At 35.1% G+C, this 26399-nt stretch overlaps 1 protein-coding gene across 11 annotated transcripts in view; it reads left to right on the top strand.

Annotated features, from left to right (window-relative positions):
* Positions 1 to 26399, top strand: part of ADGRB3 (adhesion G protein-coupled receptor B3) — a 448905-nt gene that overhangs the window by 174461 nt on the left and 248045 nt on the right. For 10 of the 11 annotated variants that reach the window (XM_010405738.3, XM_010405732.3, XM_010405697.3 and 7 more), the window contains exons 3-7: positions 4848 to 4958; positions 10156 to 10317; positions 17560 to 17724; positions 21214 to 21378; positions 22264 to 22428. In XM_010405738.3, the coding sequence (XP_010404040.1) occupies positions 4848 to 4958; positions 10156 to 10317; positions 17560 to 17724; positions 21214 to 21378; positions 22264 to 22428 (768 nt within the window). The remainder of the gene's footprint in view (positions 1 to 4847; positions 4959 to 10155; positions 10318 to 17559; positions 17725 to 21213; positions 21379 to 22263; positions 22429 to 26399) is intronic. The other variant, XM_010405707.3, reaches the window with a different exon arrangement.

Here is a 26399-nt window from a genome sequence, read left to right as displayed (position 1 = left end):
ATTCTGTAGTCAAGAGTAAATGTAAACACTTATTTGGCTAGTTACAGTTCAGGAGTGGGCAGGATAGTATGAATCACACTGTCGGAGCGCTGTGGGTGAAAGAAAATGACAGTCACTTTGGGGAATCGGCTGCCTCTTCTTGCTTTTAAGGTTCTGAAAAGCCTTCAGGAAACTGCTCTCACTTTCCAGGTGGTTCTGTACAAGCTGACGACACTCAGCAACTCTGAAGTTCCTTGACATTGTACATATCCTAAGGGGGTAACCCTGGAGGTCTCACAGTCACTTTTTTTTTTTTAGTTCATTCATGATGCCATCACCAACTCCTATACTGAAAAAGGCTTTTTGTATTAATACCAGTGTGTCCTGCACCATAAATAGCACAATTCATAGTAGATGGTACACCATAATACATTTGCACTGTGAAGTTCCCATGAAATGTGATAAAAAATAACCATAAAAGCCAAGCCAACATGGTTTATATGTCCTCTGATGACTAGGATATGTATGCAACAAATATATATATATATGTTACAAATAAGATAAAACAGCCTAGGCATAAAATCTGTTTGATACAAACCTTAATTTTTAAGAATATCCACTTGTCAAAAAGCAGAGACTAGCCTTGGTGAGTAGAACCTTGCAAAGCTGGTATTTTTCTTTTGTATTTCTCAGTTGTCCTAGTTTGCATTTTTACACTGTTAACAGATTTTTTTTCTTCTTTATTCCTACAGAGAGCACATGGCACCTCTCTTCTCTCCTAAAAATGTACACCTACACTGGCCGCAAGAGTTTAGCTTCTGCTTTAAAAACTAAAAAGGTTACTCAATAGGAATAAAAATTCACATAACATAACATAACGTAACATAAAAATAAAGGTAAAGCCAATGGGACTTGTGATAAGAGTTGTAAATAAAACTGAACTGTAAACTTTGGAATTGCAAATTTTGTTTTTCTGTCCTAGGAGGCATGGAATTATATTACATGCCTCAGCTTATACGGAAAATGAAATCATGGAATCATATAATCATTTAGGTTGGAAAAGCCCTCCAAGATCATCAACCTTTGACCAAACACCACCATGAAAACTAAACCATAGCACTAAGTGCCACGTCCAGTCATTTTTGAATGCTTCCAGAGATGGTGACTCCACCACCTCCCTGGGCAGTCTGTTCCTATGCTTAACCAAATGAAATGTCACATCCATATTAAAATATCTGCATCACTAAAATACATTGAATTATTGATCCATTATGTACAGCTGAGGATAGGTAAAATAGGCATCCTATTGCAGGGATCTCTTGTACTTCCATAGCCACCAAAGGACCACTGACAGCAGAATAAATTCTTCTATCAGATAACTAAACCTCAGTTCTTCTACCACAAATGTTTGGAATGTGTTATGATTCGTTATAAGTCTTGGTCTGGTTAAAATGATTCAATTCCCCATAATGCTATTTGTTACTTACATTTTGAGGTATTTATGAGTTTTATCTTCATGCTGTGTAGATTATAGAATTAACAACATAATAAAAAGGCTTAAAACCCTTGCATGTTTCCAGGCCTAACTTAGAGTCACTGTTGAGTTCTGAATTAGACCATGTACTTGTTTGTTGCTGAAAGGATTTGCTTTCCCCTTGTATTTAACAAAACAATATGATTAATATCAGTGTTTGAGGTAAAAGCAGAGAAGAACTGTCCTGTTTCACCCAAATAAAATTTAGGACAGACATTACCAAAAGAATTCTCTTCAGAAACGAATGTCTACAAAAATACCTTCTGGGTTAGAAAACTTATTTTCAGCAGCAAGAACTAGGTAAGAAGAGTGAGAATGATAAAAATTCCTTTACTCAGAATGTCAATTCAAATATCTAATATTATATCCCAGATATCAGGTCTTGAATCATGCTGACTTGACCTTGCAGGACACCTCTGTGCCAGATACTGCCTACATTAGGATGGTTCTTACCACCTTTCCCACACAAACAGGTCCTTGAATTTACTGTGCCTTTTAGTCATACTCTAGGATGACTTGGGTTAAAATGCTTTCCCATCCCAGAAAGCATTTAAATACTGCTTCTCTGTGAAGTATTGAGGGAAAAAAACTGCATAATGGGTTCACCTTCTATATTTATTACCTAGGATCTGAAAATTAAGGAAAGTTTCATTCTATTTAGTATTTATTGTAAACTTAAGTAAGATATTGTATTATAAAATGCTTCATAAAAATGCATTACTGTTAAGTTTCTTAGATTAAACAATTTTGAGAACATTGTTTGTACTTATACACAAAAAGTGGACATTTCTGATCCCATTACAAAAATGTACTTGACCCTATTTTTTTCTTTTCCCATGAGGCCTGAATTTTAATGAGGCCTCACCCATGCCAGTACATTGCATTTCCTGGTACTGCTTTTGTTCTCATGTGGCATTCAGTTAAATACTTCAGCTGAATATGAAAATGAGAGCATTGCATAAGTCTGGTTCCATTTTTTGACAAAACTTATAAAAAATATTTTTGTCTGTGTAATGAAAAAATTATCTTTAATATATACTTGCTGTATAAATGCTTAATATATCAAAGGGAGATTAGCTGAAAAGTGCATCTCAAAGACCATCAGCAATAGTTGAAATGAATTGAAAATGTGTTGTTGCTTGAGTGGAAAAATGAAAAAATTGAGGCATTACAGTCATGCTCAGTGGTATTTGTAACTCCATTGTTATGACTGGAGCTGTATCAGGTATCCTCCACAACCCAGAGAACTGATCTCCCAGACATCCCTTTGCCTCTTCACCAGCAGTCTCTGTCCTGCAGGACGCTGCATGTGCCTGCACCCAGCACAAGATGCTGCAGGACTGGGACCAAAACATTCACTACCTCCCTGTATGCCTCTGGAAAGCCTTCCTCTAGCAAAGGTCTCCCATTATTGCACTCTGTAACTTAAAAAGTAGAACTAAGTCTTCTGCAAGAATGGTGCCATATCCTCTAAATTGCCTGACAAGCAGAGATCATGCAGCTAGCAAACTCAGAGTAAACATGCCTTGCTGTGACAGCCTCTGCGGGGGAAAAGCTATGTAAAGTTTCCTGCCATTACCATGTTATTAATTACAGTTTAAATGTGTCATCTGTACTGCACCTTGTAAAAACTGTAAAAATATTCTAATCATAATTTGTATTAGAATATTGATTGCAATAAGAGATTTTCCACAGAATAAAAAGCTATCTTAAATCAGAGGAGCTGTAGAAGAGGTGTATTTTGAAAAAATTTATTCCTAAAATTTGTAACACACATATGTATATATACACATACATATATATATTATATATTTGCATGTGTGTATATATATAATTTAATTATCTTTTATATTTATTTCTGGGGTATATTAAAAATGTTGAATGTTTAATCCTCAAAATATATTTTATTAATTAGATTTTCAAATATTCTCTTTAGAATGCAAACTGCATTGCTGTTTTCAAATGAATAATTAAGTTTATATTTTAAGTGATGCCATTAATGAATATTTACAAAAAGAAACACTAATTTGGAGAAATACATTAATAGTTTACTAGAAAGGAAAAAAACCTCTTTCTTCTGATTGACTTCTTAAAAATAAGTTCCCCTTTAACTGTTTCTTTAAATAGAAATTTTAATGTGTTTAATGATATATCAAAGCAAGGTGTTTGCAAATAATATTTATTAGTGATATTTACGTCTCATGTAATGTTTGGTGGTTTTTGAGGCAGAAAGGTAAGTTTTATTATCTTCATGCCTTTACAAATTGGGGAGAATTTTGAATTTTGCATTTGCAAGGTAACCTTCCAGCAGAAAGGTATTTTTTAATGTTTGTGTTCCTAGTGTTTCAGACACCTTCTGCCTCATCAGAAACTTTATGTGATTGTAGTTGAAGTGGTTTCAATGTTAACCCATATTTCCCAGCACACACTTCCTGAATTAGAGTCCCAGGTTTTTTTTAAACAGAATATTTAGCACTGAGCTGCAGACAGCTGTGTGTGCCTGGGAGGATCATAGGGAACTGTGCTGAAGACACAGCAATCCCCCTCTAAGGGCAAAGGACTTTCAGCATTTCATTACAGAAATGAAAAGTGGAGCTAAGATAGAAGTCTAGGAGGATTGTACAGGACAAGAGAGGGAAAATGACAGCGGTGATAGGATAAACAACTAAAGCACTCTCGTCTCCCACACTGATTTTTCATAGGTTTTCCCTATTAAAATCAATGGGGAGAGTAAGATGTAATCTAGTCTTTTTAACTGAGAGGTTTCAGGAAGGAAACAGATCATGAACACTTGTTCTGCTGTATTCAGCCTAAAAATTAAACAGTTCATTGGCTAACTTACTATTATTTCCCATTGCCACCATTTCCAAAGATGACTCATTATCTCTGTTGAAGGCTTCATCAGCCAGAAAGATGAGTGCAGAAATAGAAGTCCTCTCTGGAAGAGCAGCAGGCTCTGCCACAGAACAGCAATGTCTAACACTGTCATAGTCATTTTCTGGTGTGGTTGCACTGATTCAAAACAAAGGAATAGAATGTCTGCATTTGAATAATTGTTTTTGTCCCATGTCATACAGCTGATTTATAGTATGTGTCATTATTGAATGTTGGTTCATAAAATAAAATCATATATTGGAAAATCTGCAGACATAAATTTAAGTATTCATTGAAAGTTGAGTGTAGCAAAGTTAAGTTGATATTAACTGCCATGATCACTTGCCTGACTCTTGCCAGCAACTTCCAGGTATGTTTAGGAACATATTGCATGAGACAGTATGTGACTTTTGAGAAATGTCTACACACAAGCTTTCATAAACCTTTATTCTGTCTTTAGAATTTGGAATGATGGGAGATCATACAATTAAAAGTCAGCGACCTCGATCTGTTCATGAGAAAAGGGTCCCTCAGGAACAAGCTGATGCTGCTAAATTTATGGCACAAACTGGTAATACATCAGTTACATTTTTTCTATTTACTGTTGTTAATTTTAGCAAGACCACTGCATGTTTCCATAATCTTTTGCTGCATATTTGTCAGTTTTCTAAGCTGATACTTTTTTTGAATCATTTATTTTTTTTCACCAGTTAAAGTCCATAAATAAAGTGGCTAAGAATTAGGTAGATCATGCAAAAACATGCACTGCGAATGTGGATACTAAATCATTTAGTGTAAGTATTAATTTCTTTAGTAGTAAAAGCAGTCTCACATGTACGAAACACAGGACAGCTCACGGTGACATGTTAACGTTTTTCCAAAGATGTTAAGAACATGCTTCAGAATTTCTTAATAAATAGACTGTCTAATCCCAGCTTTAGGCATTTATCAAATTAATTAATTACTGGGGTGACTTTAATGTGCATGTATTCAGCATTTACTATCTTTGGCCCAGCACGACACTCTATTCTCTAGTTTCCAGATTCATAATTGCTAAATGAAATCGGCCGTAAGTAGTTTTTAATTGGATGTGCAAATTATCTAACAGTTTTTCATCTAAAACATATTTTTTAATTTTGTTTGAGCAACTTCATCTTCTTTATCTAAAGATACCAAGATGATATTGGAAACCTGGAGCTGAAGTAATTAAAAAAAAATAATCCTGATTAGCCTGTTTACCAACAGTTACCACAGCAGCCTTTGAGGTCAATGATAAAATTTCAGTGGTGAGTTGAATTAAGCTCTCATACACCAAAGCTACTGCCCATTTTGACTTCAATAATGATCCATGTATCTGTTGGTAAAACCTAACTATTGGTACCCTACACTCTCCATTCCAGTAAGTTACTGCATTGACAATCTTGTGCCCCATAATTTTTTGTATGGATTTGAAACAACATCCTCTGTATTCCATAGTTACTAACCTAGAATATATGCCTGCATCAGTCGTACATAATGCTTCCAGTTTTTACGCACTTCAGGAAAAGAGTTATAATTGCTTCTAGTTATAGTGCATGTTTGACATCCTTAGTGGTAGGGTGCTTTACTTAACAGATTTGCAGAAATTGATATATTAAGCAATCTGAGTACATGTATAGCCAATCAGTGTAGATCTGTTTGGTAACAAATTTAGAATGGGAAAAAGTCTGTTTCCCTCCTATTAATCTATAGGATTGCATTTTATGGCTAACTCACAGATGCTCCTGTAAGCAAATGCAGTGGAAGAAGGGAGCCTAGAATTCTCTAGGTCTCCATGCAATTTTTGTTTAGGCAAGTAGAACTTTTCACTTGCATACCTAGCTCAGACATAGAATGTTAGTTGCTTACTACATAGTATAACACTTTTGCTTTTATGCTGCTTCTTGAATTCATACAATTACTCAAAAAATAAGTAAAATTATCCGGGTTTTTTCCCCTTATAAATCCCTAAAACTTTAATAATCTCCGACAAATCTTGTATCTGATAATTTTTAGTCTTGCACTGCAGTGCATCTATTATAGGTGTTAGAGAACTGCATTACAAATGCAGCACTTACACCATCACCTTCCAATACATTGTGTGTGTGGAGTGGGAGATGAACATTCAAAATTATACAGAATTGGTTTCCAAGGTCCTGTTCTGAAAGCATGTGAGATGTATGAGCATATAAATTTAGATGCCCAAATTTGGGGAAATCTGTACTTTCCATGCTGTAGGTTAACACATTTTAAGTAACACTTGTGCTCTTTCTGGACATACTAATTTTCATCTCTTCATTTTGTTTTTCCTTTGTAGTGATCATTGCATATTTTCTTCACCTGTAATGCATTAATTTTTCTTGCAATAAAATGATTGTGGTATCTTCCTAAACTGATTCATAAGGTTTTTTCCTAACATATCTATCTCATTAATTTACCCACTAAGAAATCTTAATAGTAATTGGTTACTGAGTTTATGAGGTTTTATATTTTAAGCCTTGATATTTTATTTTGTGTAATAATAAAACAGATACAAAAGTGCAACAAAATGTTTGTATGTTTTTAAAAGGCAGAGAGACAGGAATAGAGAAGTATCCTGGAAAATATTTATGAAAAGCATTTAATACTCCTGGAATCATAGACTTAATCCACCAAATTTTGCTGGAAATTGAAGAGTTTTAAAATGTGTTACTAAAATGCACATTTTTGTGGTTTTGGAGAGTGATATAAGGCAGTAAAAACATTTATTAAAAAATACTGTGTGAATAATTTCTTGTTCTATATTTGTCATTTTATGTGTTTGGACTGATCCTTCCCTTAGGTGTTATGGGATTTAGAGAGTATAATGCAGGTAAGTTTTACACAAATCAATGAGGCCTTCCATACAGTAAGTTATGTTTCCTCTTATGTGTCAAGCAGCAGGGGAGAATAAGAGTTTGATACCTTGCTAAGAGATAATTTGAGATTGTAGATTTAATGTGAGGGATGCAAAAATTTAAGAGTTCTCATATAACAGAAAAGAAGAAGGAAAATAAAAAGTAGCCTTTTCAAAATTTTCCTTTCAGAAAAGACAAAAATGGATAAGAGAAAAGCAAACAGTGAAAGATATATTTGCAGATTATGTAGTCAACCTACATTTATTCTAGAAAATATAGTAGTCTTTATGTACTTAAAAATGGTGAATTAACAATGATGTGATAGATTTGTGAAGACATTTCCCTTCTTTTAAATTTTTTAAAATAAGTAATAATCATCCTGACAGCAGTACAAAATAGTCTGAAAATTTTAAAAATTACCAAAATATCATAATGTATTGTATAAAAGCAAGCAAAGCAGCTGGTGAGATGTGTGTTCTTTATTTTGTCTTTATTTTGCTCTTTTTGCTTTGTACAACATGTTAATGTGGAGGATCTTTCTCCAGAAAATGTTTAAGCCTTGTTTACATATGATGAAGTATATTAAGACATTGTACCTTTTGTGAATGAACAGTACATATATGCTCAGCACTTATAATAATTAATACTAATTTCAAAATTCACTCAATACAGTCACACAACAATCTGACAACAGACTAATAATCATGTTGCTGCTATTTTCCATCATATTCCAAGGGTTAAGAGTAACATTTTTATCACTTTAAGATATAAAAAAAATAAAATTTTTAGTTTTTAGTTTCTGTATTTTATTAGATGTGTACTGTCAACATGTCTGTGTTGAGTAATGGGATCGCTTACACTGGGTATATATAACTGTTTTACATAATGAGGAACATCTTGAGAAACATAGTTTAGACTTTTTCTGCCGTTTGACCTTTTATCTAAACCATTTGAACAAAAGAAAAGTCAAACTTCAAAAAGAAAACTTCCAAACATGTAGGAAAAGACAAAAAATATTAGCCTAGAAACCCACAGTAATATAAGTCTTTTTATCATGTATATAGGGCTTATAGTACACATTTTATAATTGTTAATGTCTACATACATATTAAAGATATTTAGCATATCATCTAACCTGAGCCCAAGCCATCTCACTGCCTAATCAAAGTGCTAAATGCATGTCAGAAAAACTATTAAAACAATAACCAGTGATTATTTTTTTCTTTTTTTTCACTTAACAAATAAGGAAAAGGACTACAAAAATCACTGGGGAATTTTTGTGTGTAGAAAGCTCATAATTTTCCATAGAAATTTTTAGAGTTGCATATAATTTTATTAAAAACAGAGGGATTTGTGTGCTAATTTTATAATACATTCTGTCATGTTACGGAATAAGAAGCTTTTATTTTTTTTTTTTTAAAGCACTGAAAGCCTCAGAATTGAATCTTAGAAGTCTAGCAAAGACAATCATTTTGCAAAGGTTCCATGCTTGACCTCTGGGGGGGAAAAAAAAAAAAAACAAACAAAAAAACCAAACAACAGAAAGACATCTTGGAGACATTCACAGATTCTTGCCATAAAGTACAGTTTGAAGAAAGAGTATGTCATTTACTGCATACTTGGCAGGTAGCACCAGAATATTCCTGGTTTGCAGACAACCCCTCGACTGTGATCAGTATCAAAAACTTTTGGAAGACTAGAAATATATTGAGGTAACTGAAATTTCAAGCAAGCTCTTCAAGTCTGCATATTTTATCATACCACTGATTTTAAAACAGAAAATCCTATTTGTTTCAAAAAGGACACTTAAAAATCAAGCATGCAATAGGGGTTTCAGCTGCCATTTTACGTTACATGCTGATTTTTAACAGAAGAAGCTAAACATCAATGCACAGTTATTTACTCAAATTGTTAAGTGAGGTATATTCACATTATTTTTGCATTTGCTTTCTGAGAATACTCAAGGGATCTATTTTTCTGAATATGAATTCCTTTGGGAAAGGAATTCCAGAATTGTGTGTGTAGCTGTTCATGAGAATTAAATTCAAGCATTCTCCAGAGCATCCATGCAAGAAAACTTTATGCATTACTTGCTTTCAAAAATTATAAATAAAATGTTCTATCTCTCAAAAAAATTTTCAAAATCCTCTTTTCTAATATGTAGCATTAACAAATCACATATGACAATTTTGAGCATAGTAGTATGTATTATGTGCAGTAGTGCGGTCTGACACACCCAAGAATTCAGCACACCTGTAGGTCAAAAGCAAGGAGTGTATCTGTGCAGAAAATGATCAAAGTTGCCATCCCACATTTCAGGTTAAAATCTAGTTAAAAAAACGTTTTTCTTTGCCAGGGAACTTCTTTCAAATGCTATATGACTCTGCTGAAGAAAATATAAGACATTAGGGGGTTGGTTTGTCTGGGGTTTTTTTCATTGGAATTCCCTTACTGGTAAGGTTCCTTAAACTGTTACTGAGCATTAATTCTAGAGGGATAAGTAAAAATATCAAAGATAAATCCTTTTCTATTATACTAAAAGTGTTGTCTATGTACTTTTAGAATCCTGAGGGCAGTGTTGTTAATGAAGTGTTGAAGGGCAGTAGCTCTCATAAAGTTGTAAATTATGCTAAGACATCAAAGTGTTCCCCTCTGACAGGTGTTATGTGATCGCAGCATTGTAGGTGTCTTTGTTTTCTATTCATTGCACATTTTCACAGCCGCTTTACTCCATAAACTTTTAAATATTTATTTTGGTGTTGTACCTTTTTTCTTTGATTTATAAGAGCAGATGATAATGAGGTTCAGAAAAAAAAAAATTGTGTCATTAATACTTATGTCTATATTCATGTTTGTTTGTTGTCTCGAATACAGGTGAATCTGGTGTTGAAGAGTGGGCCCAGTGGAGTACGTGTTCAGTTACTTGTGGTCAAGGGTCGCAGGTGCGAACCAGAACTTGTGTATCACCTTACGGGACACACTGCAGCGGCCCTTTAAGAGAATCAAGGGTTTGCAATAACACTGCCCTCTGTCCAGGTAGTGTTAGCAGCCAATAAATAAAATTGTGGATGTTTTTGAACTGTATAATGATAAGAACTTGAAATGATATTATTATTATTATTATCATTATTATTATTATTATTATTATTATCATGGGTTTCCTAGGGGCATTTCAGTTAAAGCAGAGAATTGTAATTCTGTTCACCTGTGAATTTTTTTCATGTCGGTTATTATTTTCAGAACAGTCAAGATATGGAACAAGAGCACCTTTTTTCTGACAGTTTCATTTTTTTTCAAAAAGTCTATATTCTCTTATTTTCACTCAGAAAAGAGAAGGTAGCATGAGTACAAAGACAAACTAGGGAAGAAATCCAGATCATGAATACATTAAGGAGCAGAGACTAATTAACAGGGTGGGTTAACATATATTATTTGACGCTGCAATTGTTTTGCCATTTAGAATACTCTCTTCTAGGCAATGGGCCAGACAATGTTCCATGCACAGTTATGTCTTCATGGACTTCCCTTTACATTGTTCTGGCAAGAAAGGGCAACAGCTACCTATCAAAGAAAAAAAGATCAGACAAAAGTAACTCTCTTACATCTGACACACAGTAAAGGTCATCAGTATCTTGCATCACAGTTTTCCTACTCCTTTTGTCTGAGAGTTATGGACATCGTTGGAGTTCAGCAGTAGTTATACGCTAAGGAGAAGAGACAGGCATATTCAAGTGAGTTGCTGAAAGGGCACATCTTTCTTTAAACTCTACCTGTGGATCTGATTAATCTATGATGGGAAGCAAGAGGGAAGGCATATGCCCCGTGACTACATTAATTTTCCTCTGCTGTGAGTGAAATGCAAAAAAAAAGACTATATACATCCTTCAGATGTACAAATTCCTCACTCTGTAACATTTGAACCCAAGAGGGTGGTGAGACATCTTCAGCTTCTAGGAGAAGCTCAGTACATTTTTGAAGTAAACTATCATACACAGAGAACTCCTGGACTTTATCTCAATGAACAATAATATGTTGAATCAAACTCTGATGCTGCTACTGTGTGTTGAAAAATAGCCAATGGGCAGTGCATATGTGATCCCATCCAAGTTTGTGTATCAGCATTCTAAGCATTTAGGGAGCCTCTGTAATGGAAAGCAACTTACAAGATTGTCTCTATAAAGCATGATGGTAACAAGAATTGCTCTCAACACCTAATGCTTTTCTATTGTGCTTTAGGTGAGTGATTCACATGAAATTTCCTAATATTTCAGAGTAGAAATGCCTAGTTAGAGCTGAATTTTAATACTTTAGAAGTGTTAAAACTTTAACGCATGGAAATGTTTCCATACAAAAATGGCAGCTATTTCTAAAACAGTTAGAGTAGCTTAGATTGTGCCAGAGGTGGGAAATACTGCAAGAGAACTCTCAAGTACAAAAAGAAAAAATGAAAGAAGAGAACTATAAAAGAAATGAACAAACATTGCAAACAATCAATATAGATATAAATATTCATTTGAAATTATGTGAAGAATGAACATGAAAACACAGTCCATCTCTCACAATGAGTTCTGCCTGATTTCTTGCTAATTAGTATTAACTAAGAAGAAGAAAGAGGATTAAATCACATAATTTTCAGAATTTTATCTTCATTCTCTCCAGGAAGGGATACGAAGTTTTCACACCAAAACAAAGCAAAACAAAACAAAAAAATCCAGGTAATGCAGAAGTCAAGGTAATTAATTTGCTGTCAAATTTAAACTGGAAAAAAGTTAATTCTTAGATATGATGTTGTCACACAAACTTTAAACAATGCTACCCAAAAGACTGCTACCCAAAAAGATTTCTCAGGTCAACAGAGGAGCAGTTCCCTTTTATCTTCGCAGTTCAGGATACAGCTTTTGTTTCCAGAGACCCAGTATGAGCAAAGGCTACCAATTCTTAGTTTCTACACTGCCAAGATATTTTCTTTTTCAGCTTGCCACAGCTGATTCTGATAATCTCTATGTATCTTGAGTTACCTTTCCTAAATAATTAGTCTTCTGGCTTAATCTTGCATGTTGTTCCATACAGTTACAATAACCATATTAATTTATGTTGTTCTCTGTCTAATGACAGAATCACTACTGTGTAGCAGTGTGCAAGATTAGCAATTTAGAAATGTGATTTTCCTAGGCACAGCTCCATTAATTTTCTAAACATCCCTTTAATTATTAGCCCAAATATCCTCTGTCCTCATTCTGTTATGTATCCTGAGTCAGAGAGTTACATAGTTCAGGATTATTCCTGGTCCATGCATAAAAAAAATACACAGTCTTTACAGTAGTTTATTTAAAACAGACGTTTGACAAAATGATTAGTAAAAGGGTGGGGGGGGAATTGTGAGAGCTGGAATGTTTCCTAATCAAAAAGTTGCCCCTTCAACATCAAAAAATATGCAGAATGGCCTACTGTACTATACTTCATGCATCTATCCATAGGTTTCAGAGGAACCTGTTAAACTTGCAAATACTAATGCAAAGCTTTCAGACTATTTTTTCTCTTGCCTTAATATATTCTTTATAAACACTTTACATATTAAACATAATATCCAAGATACTCACTGGAATGTTAGGGAGCATATTTCTCTGTGATCTCAATGTCCTGGAAAAATTTGAAAATGGGATTCACCACCTTCATATATATGTATGTATTGGAATAGAACTTTAAATTTCAGAATAGTATTACTGAGAGTTCAAGCAAAATAATGAAGGAACCACTATTTACATAATTTTTGGGTTATTTGTATTTATTTCAGACCAATACTATTCTAGAGAAGTGCAGCATAGTAGACAACAAAACATAGCTCAGGTAATTTTTGTTGTCACTGGTTCTTTTGTGAGTGGGGACACCTCAGGATCCATTCCTGCAGCGCTACTGATTCTTTTCAGTTTAGTGAATGCTTTCTAACACAGCTAAAACTTAAGAGGAAAGAACATGGGATTTCCATGTCTGCAGATTATCTCAGCTTCTATTTCTCCTTCTCTATTGGCTTCAATACCTTTTACCACAAAATTTAGCTGAAGATTAGCATTTTCAGGCTTATGGGTAAAGCAAGACGTGGCAGGAGCAGGAATACACTAAGCCATTTCAAACATTTTTATGCCCAAATGCTATACTTCGGCTGGTGTTATATGCTAATGTAGTTTTATTTACCTCCCTTTTTTCTCTCCCTTGTCCTGTTGCAACAGGGCCTGCCAAAACGCTTGTCTGTATCTTTCTTAGAGGCCCCCTTTATGTAGTGGGAGGCCACAATAAGGTCTCCACAGAGACCTCTTTTCCAGGCTGAACAACCCAAACTCTTCTATCCTGTCTTCATAGGAAAGATGTTCTATCCCTCTGATCATCTCTGTTGCAGTGCTCTGGACCAGCTCCAACAGGTTCATGTCTTTCCATACTGAGGATCCCAGAGCTGGATGCAACACTCCAGGTGGAGTAGAGGAGCGGAATCCCCTCCCTCGCCCTGCTGGCCACGCTGCTTTTGATGCACTTGTGTGTGGCTTCTGGGCTGCAAATGCACAGTGCTGGCCCAGGTCCAACATCTCAGTGACAAGCACCCTGAAGTCCTTCTTTGCAGGGCTGCTCCCAATCCCTTTATCTGTCATCCTGTGTTGAAAGGAAGTTGCCCCCAAGTCATGTGCAGGACCTTGTTGAACATAATAGCATTCACATGAGCCTGCTTCTTGAGCTTGTCCAGATCTCTCTGGATGGCATCCTGTCTTTCAGGTTTGTCAAACATGCCACTCAGCTCAGTGTTGTCTGCAGACTTTCTGAGGGTGCACTCCATCCCACTGTCTATGCCATTGATGAAGATATTAAACAGTACTGGACCAGCACCACTTGTAATGAAACATCAGCGGCCGTAATAGTTTTTCAATATCTGTTCAATTTAAAGCTGAACAAATCAAAAGCATTTAAACCCCAATAAAAATCTCACAAAATATGTTTGTAGGATGAAGGCCAGCATGGCCTAACACCTCCTCCCACTTCACAGCAGTTGCATGTTGTGAGCACTGTGGGTGTTCACTTCAACATGATTAGGTTCACAGAGTGGCAGAGAGATGGGAAAGATGCTCTGCAGTAATCCAAACTTGTTGTGTTAGCAATGTTTTTGACAGAGAAACTGGCAATAATCTGAATATTTTTGTCCCAAATAATGAATCTTGCATCTGAAACTGTGTTATAGAAAACAGTAACTCCTCTGCGGGCCAGCTCTCCATCTGGTGTAATTTGGCATAGCTCATCTGGCTATAATTCATCAGATGCTATAGGGGATTTTTTTGCATTTAGAAAATAGTATTAAAGAAAGAAGATGTAAATAAAATATCAGAAATAAAAATCAAGGGTAAGAAACTTTAAAGTTTTAAGATATTCTTATAAAGAGAATCTGGATAACACTGGGCACTTCTGTAATGCGTTGAACAGATTAATTCTTCTTGATATTTGTTTTGCTGAAATTGGTTGTTTTTTATAGTTATGCCTATTCCATCCTTGACTTTAGTATTGAACTACTAGTTTCAGATATAAAAATCTATAAATGCAAGAAGCTGATGTGAATTTTTTACTTAATGAGCTAAAATTTGTTGTGGAAGATAATTTTTGGCACAGCTTAATTTAAACCACAAACAGATAGAGGCTGCTTTGAGTGCACCCAAAATGAGACATTTTGTCTTGGCTTATGTTTAGTTCCAAAATAACAAAAGAATTGTTCTGTGTTGCTGCTAACATGCAGTCAGCTCTTGCCAGAAGAAATATACATCCTTTTGGTTAGAGACAGTACCTTTAAAGAGCCACTCAGAACATTTTTTTAATTTTCAAATATTTTTTAAATTTTCAAATAAAGACAACTAACTTAGAACATTTTGACAGCATAGAATCAAAATTCCAAATTAAGCAATAGACTTGAACTTATATGTGCCCTGAAAAACCCCACCATGTGTCTACATAGACTCAAGAACTTTCCAATTTATCATTTTTCCCAGAGAATAATATTTTTAGAATTTGGGTTAGTTTTGTTTAGCTAAGTTTTAAATTTTGTTGCATCTGAACATTTTAATCAACCATTGTGGTATCAGGAGATGAAATTATGTCATTGTTACTGCTGGTTATTGTTTGGAATCTGAACTGACAAACTGTTTTCTCCTTAATTTTGCTCATATAAAAATTGGGAATCTTAATGTGTCTGGATTCGTAATCTAATACTTTGCCAATGAGAAAAAAATTCTTTGGATTATATAGCTGAATCAAAATATCTGTAGAAGTATAGTACTTGTTGAGAACTGATGAAACTAAAAGAGTTATATGCAGGTATAGTTATAAATTTACTATTTTTAGAAGTGCTAGGCTTTCTGGTTTTGACAAAAATGTTGCAATTAATCAAGGTTTCTAAACTAACTAGACTAAAATCTGTCACTTTAACATTAATTTGGACTGTTCCTAAGGGTTATTTTTTTAATATAATGCAGGTGGATTTGATATTTAGAGTAAGATAATAAGGATGTAGGATGTGGTCTTTTTGACCACTTTTACGTGACCAAATGAAAACCTTTCATCGATTGAGCTGTTGTCCAGTGGGTTAAAATCTTCCCTGAATAAAGCTTGACATTTTCTGTCAGAAACAATTCCTCTGAAGTTAGCTAAGAAACTTTTTAATCTCAACATAGTATCTAAAATGACAATTTTTCTTATTTTTAATGAAAGGCAATGGAACGTACCTACTTGCAGAATTCCCCTTGATCTTAGTGATGAATTTGTAATAATATGCCAGGGAGCTGAATTTCCTTCCACAGCCTTGCAACTGAATTTCACCTCAGGAAATGTTATTCTGATCCCTGCAAGAAAAGGGTTGTATTTGTAGAAACTGGGCAGGTGATACATGCCTTCAGGGCAAAGGAAACCTATATATGAGAAGTTCTTTCACAGTGATGAAAAAAAGTGAGGACAAAACAGAAAATCTATTTCGTCTGTAATGTTGTGAATCTTTACCAATGATATACTCAGATGCTGTACACAGTTTGCCCCTCCAGACACCCTTCAAACAGACAGGGCTTCAGAAACAGAGTTATGTGATACTGACTGAGATGTTCCGTCTGGGTACTGTCCTTTTTCTTAAATGCTTGACATTACTGCAATTCTCATCACTACATTCCTGTTCTCACACTGCCTAATTTAAACTGGTACAACTGCTCTTATTTAAGCAGAAGAAAAATAAGTAAAGTTTCCTTTGCAGTATTATTCAATTTATAGAGAATTTATAGTTTTACCAATGTATGTGTGGAATCATCTTACCCAGTACATGCTTAACTATAGTATGTTAGAGAACTTTCTGGAAATTCCCCTGCATTTTTTCTGTAAATGGATTGCTTATGGTATGTAAGCTCACATGGGTACTGTATATCAGTTTCTCCTATGGTAGAAAATGCTTAAAGTAGAGAAAGATTCCTCTTCTATGATTCTTTATATAAATATTACCAAATATTTGTATATAAAAATACTGGTATAAGTTTGTAATTTATTGTGAACTCTGAAGGTATCTGCGGTTTGTTGAATGAGCGTTTTTCCAAGAGTAAAGCTGTATTACTGTGTCTGTTAAATCAATGAATATGTTCATGTAAGGAAATGGTACATATCTCTTTTACTTACATGGTCTTCGAATTTTTGAGGAAGATAACCAAGCACATCTGCTGCCATATTTCCACCAGAATTTAAAAAATTGAAAAAAACTTTAAGATTACTGCCCCAGTTTTTTATATTGACACAGTAATAAATTATTGCATTTATTCCTATAATTTCAAAAGAAAACTTAATTTTGACTGCTTCTAGTTTTTAGAGTTGTCTTGATACAGAAAGTATATGCCTGATTTTCACGAAAACTAGCCTCCTGAAAATCAGGGCTATTAATGTCAAGTCAGGCACCAAAGATGTCATAACTAACTTCTGAAAAGGGAAGTCATCTTGCTTAATACCGTCAAAGAACAGAAACTGTGGTAGCGAGATTAGTTTAAACATTAGAGAAAATGTTTCAAAGTATATTTTTAAATATACTTAAGAGAAAATATGATTAAATTGAAATTAACTAAGTTTTAAAAAGTACTTGTTTTCCTATGATAAAGCTTACCTATGTACTGATTTCCTTGAAGGTGGAAAAATAATTCCTATTTAAAATAGTGATCTTGTTTATCTTGAAATCGTTTTGTTACTTGTGTGTCTGTTTCTGGTTAAAATCTGTATGGTTTGTTGCAGTACATGGCGTTTGGGAGGAATGGTCACCTTGGAGTTTGTGTTCATTCACATGTGGTCGAGGCCAAAGAACTAGGACAAGGTCATGTATACCTCCCCAGTATGGGGGAAGATCTTGTGATGGACCTGAAACACAACACAAACCTTGCAATATTGCACTCTGCCCTGGTGAGCTCATATAGCAACTCTCTGCTTTGTTACAGTGCGTTTAATGTGGGTTGTTTGTGGTTTCTTTTACAGCCCTTTGCACACAGGAAAAAGCAAAACATTTTCCAAAGTGCCTAGATTGGGTAATATTGTTCATAATTCTGACTGTAGTGGTTAAAGTATATAGTCAAGATGGTAACTGTTCAAGACACAAGCAAACAATTTTTAGTTTCTTTGAGGTACTCTCTTTGTAGGGAACAGAATGTTGTGTAGGAAATCTTGATTCAGGATGGGTCTCAGAGAACCAAAAGGCAAACAACTTTCTGAGTGTGGCTTAAAGAGAGACATTCAGAGGTCACATAGTTTTTGTCCACCATATCTGTATGAATTACGTTTGCTTAGATGTTCACTGTAATTATTTATTCATCATATGACAAACATATTTGTGAAACCACCCATAATATTTAAATTGCTGATTTATTCAAAATGGATATTATTTACATGTGTACAGACAGAAAGGCTCACACAAGCTAGAGCATTATTTCAATCCCCGTTAAGTCTTTATGGTACAGATTTTAGGTGCCTCATTTCTGGGAGTTATGTGCTAAACCAATTTCAAAAAATTACCACTAACCAAATAAACAATGCATGGGCTTCATGTCCATCCACTAAAATTGAAGCTAACTGAAAAAAGAGCATTCTTTCAAAATTTATTTTTTACTTCTTGTCTTTAGATTATGATTAATTTAGACCAAATTTTTCAAAATACATGTATACATATATAGATGCGTAATATATATATGTATACATATATATGAGTGCATATAATACCTGAGTATTAAAAGAAGTTCAATTACCATAAAGAAGATTATATATAATAATAATTTATGGTTATTGAACTGATTCTAGTACTTAGGTACTAAAACCATGTCAGGTAGCAGTAATGTGAGAAATTTCTTTCATGCATTCTGTTTGACCGTGTGAAGGTTGCCCATGCAGTGGGTTTGTTGACTATTCACAGTTTACAACACTGCTGCAAATAGATTCTTCATGACCAGAACTCTTCCTGTAAAGGATTGATGGACAGACATCACATTAGCAAATGGTTGTTTAATGTTTTGAAAACTGAAATGAAGGAAAAAATGAAACTTAGTGTCGTATTAAAGCTAAATTTCTGAGAGTTTTATGAAACCTGAACTTTGCTTTTCTTCTGGTCAGCAAAGCATATTCTAAGTTTAGGAGAAAATTTGTGGAAAGGTCTTAGTGTTAAATGCAGCCACAAAAACTTTACATTAATCCAGTTTTTGGCCAAATTGGCAGCTATGCAATTTTGCATGTGTGTACACCAAAGTAACTAATATGATAATACATTGGAGCAGAGTTGTCAACAAGACAAATGCCAATCAAACAGCAGAGAAGAAATTAATGCATACAATTCACTTCAGTATTGCAAAGAAACACAAAAGATATTACACCTAATCTGTCAAAATAAACAATTATTTGAGAACTCTGGATTTTGAACAGTCATTTGTACCTAAATGACTTTCAGAGGCAGTTCTATACTGTTAAATTTAAAAGTAACACTTTAAGTCTCTGTTCAATATTAAGATTTGCTGCAATTTGCATGTTCTATTTTTTAAGGGAATCTTCATGTTGAATTCTCTATTTTTAAGGGTATTTTTGAAATAGAAAACTCACATGCTATTTTCTCCTAAAGATAAATAAGAGAGATGTATGAAATATATACGAGAAGCCACAGAATGAGTTTTTTCCAAAGACAGTATGATAATTGATTTGATCTTTCCTACACTAAATAATACTATATAGCAATGAATAAAACTGAAGAGTGTGCATTGAAATGTAATTTCCATAATGTTTTCCTCTTCACATAAACCTTTTATGATTAATGAGTGGAACTAGCGTCCATGTTTGGAAAGATTTCCATTTTCTGCTGAATAAATTATCAGGGCACAGCTTCATAGCTTCAGAGGCATCTGCATGGAGAAGTGGTTTACAACCAGTCATTACATAGAATATTTAATATAGAACTTTAGGGAAAAGCCTCGGAAAATCTCTTCCTTTAATTCACTGGTGCTGAGATTCTGGGCCCAGGATATGGATAGTATCTTTGAAATATTCTGTTGTTAATGTCTGACAATAGTGAAATAGTTTACCTCCATTATTCACTGAATAGTGATGCACTCATACAGAACAGTATGTTTAATCACTAACTTTTAAGATTCTGCTTCCTATTTTAGATATTAACACCATCAGTTTAGGGAGCTGCTATTCCAACTCCCCTTTAGAAGAATCCTGAAAACAGGGTTTAGCAAGTGCACCAAGGGAAATTCCTTGTTTGGAGTGGTGGTGCTTATATAGCAATAGTAGTTATAGTACCAGGTTTTCAAGGACGAGTATTAATCAAAATTATATTAGAACCTACATTTTGAGATTATGTTTAACTGCAGGGGCAATGAGGAACTGATGATTGCCGAAATCTGTATGAATGCAGGATCCCGAATTAGCACAATTAGTCATAACATGTTTCATAATGCTTGCCTGTTTTAAAACATACTGTCTAGTCCTATTATTATCGACCATATAATTTTTAGCTTGTCTGGAAGCAGAATTGGTTTGTATTTTTCATTATCTTGGTTTTTAATATTTTCATTTACCTCAAGAAGCTTTCTGATATGCAAAATTAATAATAACAGTCATTAACCTTTACTCAGGAAAATATTTATGCAAACTCAAGTGCATGGGCTAATACAAATTACTAAATACAGAACGATTTCCACCATATCCATATTGTTTAGACATTTAACTTCACAAATTCAGAAAGAAGATAATGCAATATGTAAACACAACAGCAGATCTGATAAGGAAGGAAGAAAGGAAGGAAGGTCAGTGGTTGCTTGCTACATTTTACCTCAAAAGAATGTTGAAGAACTGGGATCGTTTACCTTACAGGGAGAATGAATGATAAAAATATATTCAGCATTGCAAATACAGAGAAGAGAGACTGTATGTGAGGCAAAGTGGTAACTCCCGTTTTCCTGTTCAACTAAAGACATCTAGTTTCACAATCAGGACCAATAACTTTATAATCTGACCTATCTGAACTATTACTGCAGTTCTTATAAATCACTTCAATGGGCTTTATTTTTTTCAGGGCTTATTTACATGATACAAGAACAGCCCTCACTTTTGCCTAAAAAGACTGATCTTTTTTATAAGGCCTTGTTTTTAATAAGACCATTCAAACTGTATGTGACCAAAATCATTATATAATCCTTTTTTATATCAGTCTACATTTAGAGGAGATAGAATGCTCTTTACTTGAAGAAAAAGGAAAACAGTTTTAAATTATTTTAAAGCAGCTCATAATGTTGGTTTCTGTATTTGATTGCCTAAGAAAGCAGGCTGGGCCCAGCCTGAGGGGCTGCGATCACCTGCCTGGCTCCGGTGCTAACTCTGCTGTGTCCATCTCTTTTGTGGCCGCGGCGGCAGTGGACGGACAGTGGCAGGAGTGGAGCTCGTGGAGCCAGTGCTCGGTGACCTGCTCCAATGGCACCCAGCAGCGAAGCAGGCAGTGCACGGCGGCGGCCCACGGCGGCTCTGAGTGCCGAGGGCCCTGGGCCGAGAGCCGGGAGTGCTACAACCCCGAGTGCACCGGTGAGTACCGAGCGGCTCCAGCGCCGGGCAGGCACCGGGGCCGCACTGGCAGCAGCTCCGAGCCGGAGCGGGGCGTACGTGGCAGTGTGGCCCCAGCAGGCTGCAAGGGGCAGAGCAGCTGCACCCACAGGGAGGCTAAAACAAAAGAAGTCATTAACTACAACACAAGAAGTTTCATGTCACCACGAGTAAGAACCTCTTTCCATGGAAGATGACAGAGCGTTGAACAGGCTGCCCAGGGAGGTTGTGGAGTCTCCTTCTCTGGAGACATTCAAAACCTGCCTGGAGGTGTTCCTGTGTCACCTGCTCTAGGTCACCCTGCCTTGGCAGGGCCATTGGACTGGATGATCTGCAGAGACCCCTTCCAGCCTGAACCGTTCTGTGATTCTGTGAGTCCTGGGGCCTCATTTCTAATTTACTTGATGAGGTAAAAAGCTAAAGAATGTGCCCTGAAAGGCTGCATGAAGGCTGCATATCAGCTTTTTGCTTTTTTTGCTGTTTGAAGGACATTCTGCAGTTTTAGGCAGATATGGTTGAAGCCTAAAAATTTGAAGTTTTTTCATTAACCTAGAAAGTAAATGTATATGAACTAATTCCCTTTTGTGCTGAGGCTACTTCATGATCCTCTCTCAGTACAAAAGCAGTCTTCCAGGTATAGATTCCATATATACTTACCTTTAAGCCTCATTTGCTCTGTCATAGGATGTAAAAATCAAGATCTTAAAATATCACATGCAAAAATGTTTTCACTTACTTTTTTTTAAGGGATATTGTAAATGTATATCATTGCTGTACAACAGTACTATACGAGTAAATTTAAAAAAAGATTAATTCTCCATTATGACTGTCATCCTGTCACCACTCTAATTCTATTTTTCCAAACAGCGAATGGCCAGTGGAACCAGTGGGGCCATTGGAGTGGCTGTTCCAAATCCTGTGATGGTGGCTGGGAGAGGCGGATAAGGATCTGTCAAGGTGCTGCTGTGACTGGGCAACAGTGTGAAGGAACTGGAGAGGAAGTTAGACGGTGCAGTGAACAGAGGTGTCCTGGTGAGATGAAAATATAATTGCTGTTATTATATGCACTATAATATGGCTTACTTTAATGGGCATCTTTAGGAAAGACAAGATAAATGTCTGTAGAGCAATAGCCATGAAGAGCCATAGCTAGCCTTGCTTTAGACAAGTCCCTGCTGGTTTTCTCAGTAGATTTCTGCTTATGCAACTAGGTGCAAATTAGCTCTATTGGACATATGAGCAATGCATCATGTTTTGAATAAATAAAATTACCATAGTAAAAAAAGTTATCACAAAAATATTTGATTGCCTAGGAATGCCTGTAGTATCTGGAGCATGAACAATTTGCTGCAGAAAATCTCTTTGAATGCACTGTATCTGAGAATATCAGGGCTGGCTTTGTAATTTGGAATTCCTTTTATCCAGTGTGTAAGTGATGTCTCTAATACATTTGGGGTAAGTTCCAGTTCAGTAAAAATAAGGGATAAAGTGAGCCTTACCATAGTGTAAAGAATGAATGAATGAATGAATGAATGAAAACATGAGCAACATTTCATAAAAAAGAAAGTAATTTAAAAAGAAAGACACATCTTACCTGTTTTACTATAATGCTTAAATATTACTTTTTTTTTAATTAAGTGCTTAGTATCATTTTTTACTTTGGCCTCCCAACAGGTTTAAGTCCTTCCCACTGAAACCTAATAAAAGTGTACTTTTTGCTTCTTCAAAAATGATGAATAAAGAAGACTATCTGGTGAATCAGATAATATTTATCGGTAAACACACATTGTCCTAAAGTAAAAGGTGAAAGATAGCAAAATAAGGTGTTAGTACGGTAAGATGTTTTAGCCATTCATTTGGGAAATTATGTGATCTGAACTGCAAGCCAGGAAGCAGCAAAAAATCAGTCTAGCAGTCGGACTTCTGGACATTTCGCTGGCTGTGTTCTCTGGTAGTCAGAGAAGGACTTAAATGGGAGGGATGCTTTGGGTCAGGAAGCAAGAAATTTATCAGATGTGAATTTTATGTTATCAAGCCCATATTTTTCATAGGTAGCAGGTTTATCCCTTGACAGTCATCAAAGAACAGTTTTCAAGGTATTTGCAGTACAGTAGAACAATTAATCTCATTGCATTTGAAGAGCAACAAAAAGACTAGTTAGAAAGTTGTAACACTGTACTGTAGAAGTTAACTGAATTTAACTTGCTTTTTAAATGATCTCTTTAATTTTAATAAAAATTTCATTATTTCAAGAGCAGTACAAAATAGTATTTGCATTGGATTCCTAAGCAAAATAATTTCCACAGGTAATGCAGACTTCCTCTATAAAATCACAACACTAATAGAAGATTAATATGAATCTTCTCAATAAGCAGACAGTCAGATAAACTAGCTTGTGCTTATAAAACCATTCTTGAAATAATTTGCGTTTTATGTTTAAAAGTAGAACCATACTGCTGCAGTCCAATTTTCAAAGGTTGCCACCTGCTGTTAATAAAATATTTTACAGGTGTATTTACAAGTCAAATGCACACAGAGCATTATTTGCCATTTGGTAAATTTATTTATTTACGTGATTAATTCCAGATTTAATGTGCTTATAGAAACTATAACCTAAAGCACCTTTTAATACACTATGCTTGTGCAGACAATTAGACATGAATTACAGATTTATTTGCCTCTCAACTGACATTTACTGAAGAGTCTCAGATGTAAATGTAGAGAGTGGATAGTTTACCAAAATTTTATAAAATTACATACAGATTTACATTCTATAAACATAAGTAAAATTGGAAAGTGCTATACAGAGTTGTTTAAAGTATAAGCAAATTTCATTATTTGTATGCTTTTCTTCCATATCCCTAAAATAGCTTAGAAAACCTATTTTTGTCTCACTGGTTTCTTGTTCTATGTAAGCCACTGAAAAATGTGAGGAGCTAAAAGGTTGATCATTTTTCTTGTATTAGCATTGCTTAGCATAAAACAAGATCCTCAGGTGTGTAGAACCATGTAATATTTTTGTAAAGGGTATGAAGCTGCACCTGCTTGTATTACCCAGAGGTCTATAGACTTATAAAAAGTTAAATTATAGCTGCTTTAAACTGTGGAAGAAAAAGGGTAATAAAGCCTTTTTCTGTTATGGTGGCTGATGTTAATAAGACGCTTTGCAAACAGAGCTGTTTACTTGATAACTGAAAATCTTGACTGGACATTCTGTAGTTTGAGTTCTGCATTATCTGAACATTATACAAAATTTTCTTCACAGTTTATCAGTGATTCTCTTCAAATGGCTGGGGCATGGATTGAATTACTTTCAGCAGCTTTAACAGAGGCAGGCCCAGAACTGCTATCTAAAATTTGATTTCTCAAACAGCTTGGTTCTGGACAAATTTTGAATATCTTTCTTTGTGAGTTGTTTTTATTCACTCTATAAATTTTAAAATTGTTGTTTTTTCCTTCCATTGTGTAATGAACTGGGAATGAAAAGCAAAGATCTGAAGATATTTTGGGTTCAGTTATTGCTCCTTTGTTGCATCCCAAATGTTTAAAGTTAAATTTCACTCCTAGTATGTCAGCAGTACTCTGCACTCAAAATATTTTTTTTGTGAAGGATAACTTCAGAAAATTGGAAAGAAATCAGAGAAAATAAAAAACTTCTATATTTGGTAAGCAGTCACTCAGGAGTCATGGCAGAAAACTTACACAAGATGAATGAACACTGTGTCTGTCCCATAAGAGTAATAGAGACAGCTAGATAACAAAAGACATTGCCTCTGATAAGGAGTTACATGGCAAGATGATCAGAAACTTGTAGAAAGATGTGTAAGAGAAATAAGGCAATTTCCACCAACTGTGTCACTAAAAATGAAGAGATGTGAGAATCAGAAACAAAGTGCAGCATTATTCAGGATAGAAGACTTCTGTAAATTTATCTTTATAAAAATAGGACTAAGTTCTTATGACAGCTTTAAGAATATATCATGTTCCAATAATACAGTATTGGTTTCCAGAAATACTTAATTCCCCAATAGTTAAATCTATATTAACTCTATACATGTTTCCAATATTAATGCTTTACCTGGATTTTACTGAAGAGATTCTCAGCATATTTTCAGTAGTAGAAAGCCTAATATAGGAACCCTTTAGACCAAAATATTACTGAAAACAATGCTAGACTGTCTTGTTAGCTAACAGAAAGACAAGAGTGCACAATGCCTATCAAAGACTACCTAATGATTTCCTGCTGATGGTAAAAGTCTTTTCCACAGCAGTGTTAGATAGATAAGATAGAATGTGAGAAGGGAGAAGATTCAAGTAACTGGCAACAGCTGAATAATAAAATTAAAACTTTGGTTTTTGTTTTGTCTCTGATTACAACACTATTCTATAAGACATTCAAAAAATTTTTTTTCCTATTGCCTTTGTTTATGATAATTTTGCCTGGGGCACTGAATGATCCAAGAGAGGAGCTTTAGTTCTATCATCATGTGAGCTACTGTGTGCTGTAGGCTAACTTGCCTCACCCTTCTGTTACCCTTTCCCATATTTGTTATCTGCCTGCGTAGACGGTAAATTCTGTGCGGCTGCATGTGTCTCTTGCTTTGTGTGTTGTACAGAGCTTCCACAGATCCCAAGTGGGCTGATTGCCTCTGACAGATGCACCTCCTCTCTCCAGTAATGTCAGAAGAAGACTGTACCTCTAGATCATTGACTTTGTTGAGTGTTTGTGCTTAGGTGGGATGAATTCAGGCCTATCATTACAGGGGTGTAACGTGTTACATTTGAGTGCCTGCTCTGTGTGGGAAGATACTGCTGATTCACGTAATGAGTGAAAGAGGCCTGTCTTTTATTTGCCAAAGATAGCAAATTTTACCTCAGTATTTGCTGTTTGCTTTCAAATTCTAGTAGTTCTTTATGATTTTGTGGAGCCAACTCATATTTATCTGTGGGCTTGTTATGAGTTACTTGTGCTGTAGTTACAGAAATACTTGAACTGGTCCTGA

This window comes from Corvus cornix, chromosome 3 (genome assembly GCF_000738735.6).
Source record: "Corvus cornix cornix isolate S_Up_H32 chromosome 3, ASM73873v5, whole genome shotgun sequence".
Classification (NCBI taxonomy): Eukaryota; Metazoa; Chordata; class Aves; order Passeriformes; family Corvidae; genus Corvus; species Corvus cornix.
This window is presented reverse-complemented; position numbering and strand designations above follow the sequence as displayed.